At 39.0% G+C, this 8,231-nt stretch overlaps 2 protein-coding genes across 3 annotated transcripts in view; one reads left to right on the top strand and one right to left on the bottom strand.

The window, feature by feature from the left end:
• Positions 1-5,220, top strand: part of celsr3 (cadherin, EGF LAG seven-pass G-type receptor 3) — a 72,165-nt gene extending 66,945 nt beyond the window's left edge. The window contains exons 36-37 of the mRNA XM_017036037.2: positions 1-548; positions 1,142-5,220. The exon at positions 1-548 is cut by the window's left edge and continues 31 nt beyond it. Coding sequence (XP_016891526.1) covers positions 1-548; positions 1,142-1,169 — 576 coding nt within the window. The 3' untranslated portion in view covers positions 1,170-5,220. The remainder of the gene's footprint in view (positions 549-1,141) is intronic.
• On the bottom strand, positions 5,015-8,124 carry fsbp (fibrinogen silencer binding protein). Of its 2 annotated transcripts, XM_008318738.3 has the most exons (5): positions 7,956-8,124; positions 7,030-7,871; positions 6,236-6,282; positions 5,944-6,112; positions 5,015-5,620 (listed from the first exon to the last, which is right to left on the bottom strand). In XM_008318738.3, exons 2-5 carry the CDS (start codon positions 7,232-7,234, stop codon positions 5,268-5,270), a joined length of 774 nt encoding a protein of 257 aa, XP_008316960.1. In that variant the 5' UTR covers positions 7,235-7,871; positions 7,956-8,124; the 3' UTR covers positions 5,015-5,267. The 2 variants fall into 2 exon arrangements, with proteins under 2 accessions (XP_008316960.1, XP_008316961.1); XM_008318739.3 differs by lacking the exon at positions 7,956-8,124 and having other exon boundaries at positions 6,952-7,089.
• Positions 8,125-8,231: the final 107 nt, after the last annotated feature.

Here is an 8,231-nt window from a genome sequence, read left to right as displayed (position 1 = left end):
GAAGGATACCTCAGTGGGTCGAGGTCGCAGCTGAACAGTCTGACTCGTCGGCAGGCCTCATCCCGGGAGCACCTTGCGGGGTCAGTGTTGAGCAGCAGGTCGAGGGAGCAGTTGGACACCAACGGTGGAGGAGCTGCGGCGCAGCCATGTCGCGAGTGGCTTCGTACTTTGCCTCCACGTCAGCCTTCACATTCTGACCAGCCTCCCTCTTCCTCACCTCCGCCGCCAATCTCTGAGGAGCCCCAGCAGGAGCAAGTCCCTCCTTCGGCTCATGTCAGGGGACGCCTGGACTCAGCCCCTCCATGTAGGTATCTAGGTCAGACTGTCCCACAATTTGCAGGTTCAAATATAAACCCTTTGGTTAGACAGCCATCCAGTGAACACCTGGATATTCTGTCCTCCATCCTAGCGTCCTTCAATTCCACTGTCCTCACTCCTCCCACTGCTGCCTCACACCCTGGGCCAAATGGCTCCGCCCACGGACCCTCGCCCTCTCCTCCCCGGTCTACCACCTCCCACAGCATATCTGAAGTCTCCCCTGACTCTGAGTAAGTTCTGTTTGTGAATAACTCTGCCTAGAAACAGCCTTTTTCTTTCTACTCTTTTTTTTCTGTTTATTTTGCTTTATCACGGTGTTGTCCACATTTTTTGCTGACAAAATTTGCAAAAAATGTACTTAATTTTTCAGAGAAATCTAGGATCGTGCCCCCAAAAAAGGATTTTTGCTTTCATTTATTTAACTTTTTCTTTAATATGGTAAACTATGGGAATCAAAGTATAATTATTTATATATTTATATTCCTTGTTTTTATATTTATTATTGGTGTCTTTTAGGAATACTGTGAATATATTCAAATCATATAATCAAATCAAATATTTGATGTTTATTTCACATCAGGATGACTCATCAAATCTGTTTCCTTTTTATAAAGGTTTGAAGATGCTGCACTAATTAATTTTTCTATTTCCCCTCTTTAACATTTCTCAGCTCCACTTTGTGATTTTAAAAATCTGTCATCATATATTTTTGAATTTGAATCCTTGCTTTTTGTTCTGTGGCCTCAATGACTTCATTTTGCTCAGTTATTTTCCACTGGCGTCTGAATCTAACGGTTTTCAAATGTCTTTCCGTCTGACTTAGAGCCTACAGAAGTGAAGGACAGTCTTGATGACAGCTGCTGCATTTCTTTATGTGTCCAGAAGGTGTCTGGCACATCAGGGATGAGCTCCGAGGTCATGGTTGGTCCTAGATCACTGGACACCCCGTGACACGTCTGAGGAAGAAAGTAGAGAGAGATTAGTAAGAAGAGTTGGTCCCTTGATGTATGTGGGCAGAGGGTAACGTATGAAAATGAGTCTTTTCTTTCTGCCCACAACACTCTGAACGTAAACTCAACCACCTCTACTACCTACAAACTGTTGGACGAACACAGACACAGGTTCCTCAGATGATCGGTTCAAATGTCAGACTAATTGAACATGATCTGTCTGAATAGTTTAAAAAAAGGATTGTAAATAACATTTTTATACATTTTGTATCTTTTTCATTGGAGATGAAGAAGAAATCACTTGTGATTTTTTTTGTTTGTTTTTTTTAACGGTGGTTTTAATGTAAGCTTGTGAGTGAGGTTGATGCGAGTGTGCGGTGTTGTTTGTCGCTGAGGCAAATATTTCTTCTATGGCCCTGAAAACAAACAAACAAACAAACAAACAAACAAACAGTAAAACCCAAATGATGAAGACAGTCAGAAACTCACCAACTGTGTGTATAGCATCAGGGACCTGGCAGAGGTCAAATATAAAAGGGAAAAATCTCAAAAAAGAGAGTGATTGTAAATAGACGGAAGGATTTTTCTTAGAAGGTTAAAGGAGGGATTCAATGAAATGATTGTCAAGAAAAAGGAGGAAAGTTCAGAGTTGGTTCTTCAGTCGTTGAAGTCACAAGTTTTGCGAATTTGTCATATGAATGTGACCTTGTCATCTGTCCACCTGTGTCTTTATCTCTGTACCTGTTTCCGTCTGAGCCCGACCATGTCCTTCCACTAATGTACTAAGCCATTTCTACGTCCTCAGTGTTCACGGAGAACACCTGGCAGGTGAAGGTAGACGTCCGTCTGCTTCCCTGCTGGAGGCTGATTCATGTAACAAGCGTTAAACTTGAGCTCTGCCTTTTGGTGCACCATGACTCGGCTCGCCTCAGGAGATGTCATGGAAAGTGCCAGATCTCCTGCAGCATCCTGGAGAAGTGTACATATTTATATAGTGGAAGTTCATTTCAGTGCAAATCCAAGCCAAAAGAACAAATGCATGTGACATGCAGGAAATAAAACTGCACCCTATCCGCCAGTATAACGTACAATTCCAAATGCGTCATATAAGCCGCAGCACTGCAGTATGAGGGACAGAACCCTACTGGCTGCTCTATACTCTCACCGATTTCTGCAACAATAACAGAATAAGCCAAACCTGAGTAAGAGCCACAGTTTTATTTCTTTGAAATACAGTAACAACATTCCTACATTGTCTTACAATTAAGGCTTGCACTTCAGATTAATTTATTTATTTATTCATTCATGTATTTATTTATTTATTGTATTTATTTATTCATGTATTTATTTATTTATTGGGTCTTTATGTAATCATTGTTTACATTATTTACTCTTCTACTGGTGCCATTTGAATTCCTTCTGTGGCCTGATGTATAAGCAGTGCATATCAAAGGTTGGCTTCTGTTTAATTAAAGGCAGCATTGACATTGACTCTGGTCAGAGACACACATTAGGATGTTAACCCACGATATCACCCTTTCTCAGAGACGTACAACAGAAAACTTTTTTTTTCTTCTACCATACGTCATGCGACAGTTCACAGTGCAGCAGTGCAGTATCAAGCCGACGGTGTAACACGGCACTGTTTGTCATTAAAGACCAGACCCGAGATGTCCCATCAGGTCTGGTGATGTTTTGTGATGGCTGTCGACGCAAACATAACTGTCAAACCAGTCTGACAGCCTGTCTTCACCGTTCTGGATGAAATAATATCTGGTAGTGTAAATATTTTTCAAATGATAAAATATGGACTGAAGGCAGAATTAGTTTTTACATTTTGACAGATTGGGTTTTTCTGTGGAAGAACGATGAGCAAAGAGCATCATCAAAGGAAATATAAAAGAGGGGAAGTTAATTCCAAAATGTAGTAATTAAAGTACACGATGAGTGTAAAAGATGTATCAAACAAAAGGGTGAAATTTAAGACAGAACAAATTAGGTGATGTCACAGAAGTGACTGAAAAGAAAAAAAACACACGATGACTGTTTTGCTCTGTGACACATGGACCAACTAATGACAGTGTTATTGCCAAAAGATGCTCATGCAGGAGACCACTACCCACAGGTTGAAGGTCTGACGTATTTTGTGAGGGGGAAAGAAATACAACTTTTATTTAAAAAATTTTTTCATCAAACCTCAATTTTCTTCACTTTCCATGACACTCTGTGTGCAGGCGTGTTTAAAAGGTATTTGTGATTTTTTTTTCTTCCGGATGTTTCTTCACATTCAATGTTTGTGGGGCTCTTGTGTTAGGATAACAGAAGGATGTTATTAATATGTGACACACAGAACAGTCTGTTGTGAAGAGAATATTTGCTTTTATGTGCAGTCTCGTGTGACGAGGTCTGGAATCATTTTCATTGGTCAACAGATGTAAATACTGAGCTTGATTAATGACATCAGGAACATGATGAAGTTTGTAATGTATCCTGTCAAAATGGCTGCTGCTTAGAGCTGAATCATGGGTGCAAATAATTAATAAGTCAAATATCGGACCAATCATTTTGCATCTGAAAACTTTCACAGAGCCATGGCTAAATCTTCACAAGCACACAATTAGATAATCCTCTGGTTTTGAGACCAGATCACAGGTTTGGACCAACAGAGACACACAGGTCCAGGAGACCAACTGACTGGGACATTAGGATGAGCTCCTCAAATAAACACCAGAAAGTACCAGAAGAAAGAAACAGAGTGAAAGGTTAACAGAGGGAAGATGTGAAGGAGGCAGAAGGATGAGGTTGTGTGGAATGCCTTGTGTCCACCACCGGGATGGGAATTCTGGCATGGAAACACCTTTTCCTTGTTACTGCAGAAACAAGAAAAATGATGGACATTAAACAATGAGTTATTCCTAAACAGTGTTTGTATTTTGTGTGAATGTGCCGTGTCAGAGTCACATTTATGAGGAAGACTTTCTGTTTGGCATGTTTATTTACTTCTCTCAACTTAGAGGAGGAAAAGTTTCCAGCTGCCTCCTTCACCTTCCCAACAAGAAGTCATGAGAGTAGCAACGAGTTAAGAAAGGATATGATTCATAACTACAAACTTTCAAGGGCAAAAGCATAAAGGAACACGGTGAGATTTTACTTGGTACCAGAGTGTACGGCTGATAATTAATAGAAAGGGTTTTTACTACTTTAGGCAGTGATTCCCAACTATACTAGTGGGCTGTGAAAAATAAATCAATTTTCACTCAATTATGCTCTTCCGCTAGGTGGCAGCAGATGGCTAGACAAACTAAAAGAGAGCGACCAAAGAGCTGTCAAAGAGTGTCTTTCTTCAGTTTCTGTGAGTATGTCAGCAATGTATTCAACTAAACTGACCAGGATTTAATACTGAGTTTTAGGTTCTGAGAAAATTAAGTTTATTATTATATGTCATTACATATACAGTAATTTGTTAGGTGGTGTGCTTTGGGATTGTTCTAATGTAAAAATGTGTGGTGGTTAATAATGGTTGGGTTGCAATAGCTTGCAATAATTTAAGTGCTATGTTTGATAGTAGTACGTTTGATACATTTATTATTTAACGATGATTGTTTTAAAGTGTCTTGAGTCATCATCATTATCTTTACATATATATTTATATGTAAATTATTTTGTGTGATTTTAGTTGTAGGGTCAACATTAAACTTACAATCATTGATTTAACTTAAAACCATCAGGTAGAAAATCAAGACACATTGGAGAGGGAATCACTTTACTATTTCGATCATAAGGAAAAAATCCCGTATCCACCTTTTCTACTCTGCACTACATACATTTTTTGGTATAGTTGATTTTAGAACTTTTTGTAAAAACAGCTCAACCAATATATTTCAAAGCAAAATGACATACATAAAAATATAAAAATATTGACAGTTCCCTAGTTCTGGACATTCAATGAATACACGAGTAAAATAAGCACTGATATAAACAACAGTCCACTCTGTCCAATCAGACGTCTTTCTCTCCTTCGTCTGCACTGCTGGAGGAGGAAGCAGACACATCCTCGCCCAGTCTCTTTAACTTGGCTTTGTAATATGCCTTTTTCATCCTGAAGGCCTTTTGTTTTTGCTGTGCTGCTCTCTTCCTCTCCCTCACCAGCTCCTGCTCACACGCCAGCACCTTCATCCTGTTTTCCCACTCCAGGAGCTTCATCTGGTGCTCCTGCTCCAAAGTGTCTATTTTCTGCTGCTGCTCCAGTCGTGCCAGGTCTATGGAGTCATTTTGGAGCAAACGTGGGCCTCCAGCCTCGACTGTCGCACTGACCGGCGACTGCAGACGTTGAGCGATGAGCCTTGAGGTGCCTGAAGGTCAGAGTTCAGAGTCAGTGAGAAGATGTCATGTAAAAATTCAGAATGTTGTCAATATAAGGACAAAACTATAAATGCCACTAAAATTCTTTGATGGTTGAGTGATTTAATAAGTATTCCATAAAACGCCGGAAAACAGAAAAAAAAATTAAGATGTTAGCAAAGGTTTTATATTAAAAAAAAAAAAATTTTACTCATAGTAGGCAAATATTCAAAAAATCTAAAACATATATAAAATATCTGAAGTTTAATTTTAAGGATTCCTCTATTAACCATTCATAAATAAACTGCATTACTCTTCCATTATTTCTGAATACCTGGCGCAGTGTAGTAGACAGATGGAATCCCTAATTCCTGTAGCTCTGCATTATGGGATACAGACGTTGTAGAAGGGCTGTGGAGCACATTTGACCAGTCACCGCCTGTTATTCTATCTAGAGCTTCACGCTGGAAGCTGATGCCCACTTGCTCCTGGTTCTCTTCATTCTGAGAAAAACAGTACAATTTGATTTAATGATGCTAAAACACATTTCTAATACTTTTACTACAGCCTGCTTCAGTTTAGTTTATTTGCTCTGATAGTTTTGTTTGTGTCAGAACAGTATTTACCTGATCGATGGTGCCATTTATCTGCCCTTCAACTTTAAAAAAATTGCCTGAAAAGAGAAAAGAACACAGACAGGGAGTGACCACAAATTGTCGTTGAGTCTGCAATATGTGCATACAGCGCCTCTCTCTGGTGGTCTTGAGTACAGCACTTACAAAAATAATACAATACACGCAACTTAAGGCTGCAAAGGACGTGTTTAACTGATGCATGGGTATTGCCAAATAAAATCCGAACAGATGGAAATGATAATATTTCACCTTTTGAACGAATTAATAAATAATGGATCTCTGTTGGGGTTAAATTCACACGTAGCTTTACTCTGACAATGTAATTGTGAGGCTTGATCTGGGGGAATGTATTTTCTGATCTAGAATGCTGACTACTCACCCAATGATTTTTTTTTACGTAATTAAAGTTTTTTTAATCATCCAACCAATTTTGCAGACATTAAGCAGCATTTGGAATAAAAACAGACATTCATGGATATAGATTAGTATTTCCATTTAATTCTGCTTTTGGAATGTTGGGGGGGGGTGTATGCATGATTGAGTAACATCTACAGTATAAACCACAACAGCTCGGTTTTATTTGCCAGCCAGTGCAGTGTTAACTACATGTGCTATATTCGTGTTGATAACAGTGTAATACCACATAAACTACAATGAAAATAAACTAACGGCCACATCACCTTAACTGCCACATAATACTCACACACCTAACAAAGACATGCATCGTTAGATGAAGCCTCGTCACCACCAGATAAACAACACACGTCCTTTGAAAGATTAGCTACCTTCCGTTAGCTTTCGCACGGCAGCTTTATGACCAGCTCCTCCTGCGTGGCTTGTGAGCGCAGCCTCGCCCATGGTCTGGAGTTTGATGGACCTGCAACAGGCTCTACATCTGGCGAAGTGAATATCTTGCACATCTTTCATCAGCCAGTCCTTATATATTGCCTTAGTGAGCCAGGCGTCCTGGAATTTACATTTACCAGGCATCGCTAGCTCTGGCGTTAGCTGGACGGCTAACTCACCGCCACTCTTTTCCTTTGCCTGTGGTGCGTTCAATTACATTGTAAATCTACCTTTCTCAACACATGATGCTGCACACAAAAACGTTTTTTCCTGTAAAATCAAGGGGATGAAGTGCAACTTCTAAATCTACAAAAAAAAAAACAACCATGCTGTCACATTTTAATAAACCATTTAAAAATAACCAACCGTTTTAATGTTAAATAGTCCAACAAAAGATTATTTTAAAAATGAACACCAGCAACAACCTATATTGTGCACTATACATTATCTGTGGGATATAAGTAACATATTGGTGTACTTTAAAAAAAAAGAAATATAGTATTGCTTTATCACAATGTTTAGGCTAAATATATTTTATGTCATGATAAGACACACAACACAACCCAAACACTACATTAAAAGAAAGTATGAACATCTTGTGAACATATTCAAAAATACAAAAGTAGGGTTTATTATTTTTTTCACTAATGTGATTTCACGCTATTGTTAGCTACTGTATAGTTCTGCATAAGTATTAATATGTACTTACCTTTTTCAGCTTCAACGCCCTCGCTGCAATCAATGGTCTTGCCGCTTTTTGGCACTTGTCACATTCTAAGATCTTGAAAATATATAAACAACATTAATAATTTGTGTTAACCTGACTGAAAAGCATAGTCAGTTAAAAAAAAAAAAAAAAACGTACCCATTTTTTTACGTCACTATACATCCCATTCCAGTAAAACCTGGTAGAGATTGCTGCCCAGGTTTTCAGGATGCCAGTGTGATCTCCCATGGGTGCTAAATGAAACTCTGTGAAGAGTCTCCTGGCATCCTCCCTGGTTTTCACAGCCTTCCGCTTCCAATCCAGAGATATCTGTTAAGGATACATTACTTTAATAATGCTTTATCACCACGTACAGTATTCTAAATAACATGCATCATAGACTTGTGATACTAACCGCTTACTCTGAATTTAGAG

Source organism: Cynoglossus semilaevis, chromosome 10, assembly GCF_000523025.1.
Source record: "Cynoglossus semilaevis isolate Cse_v1.0 chromosome 10, Cse_v1.0, whole genome shotgun sequence".
NCBI classification, from domain to species: Eukaryota; Metazoa; Chordata; class Actinopteri; order Pleuronectiformes; family Cynoglossidae; genus Cynoglossus; species Cynoglossus semilaevis.
This window is presented reverse-complemented; position numbering and strand designations above follow the sequence as displayed.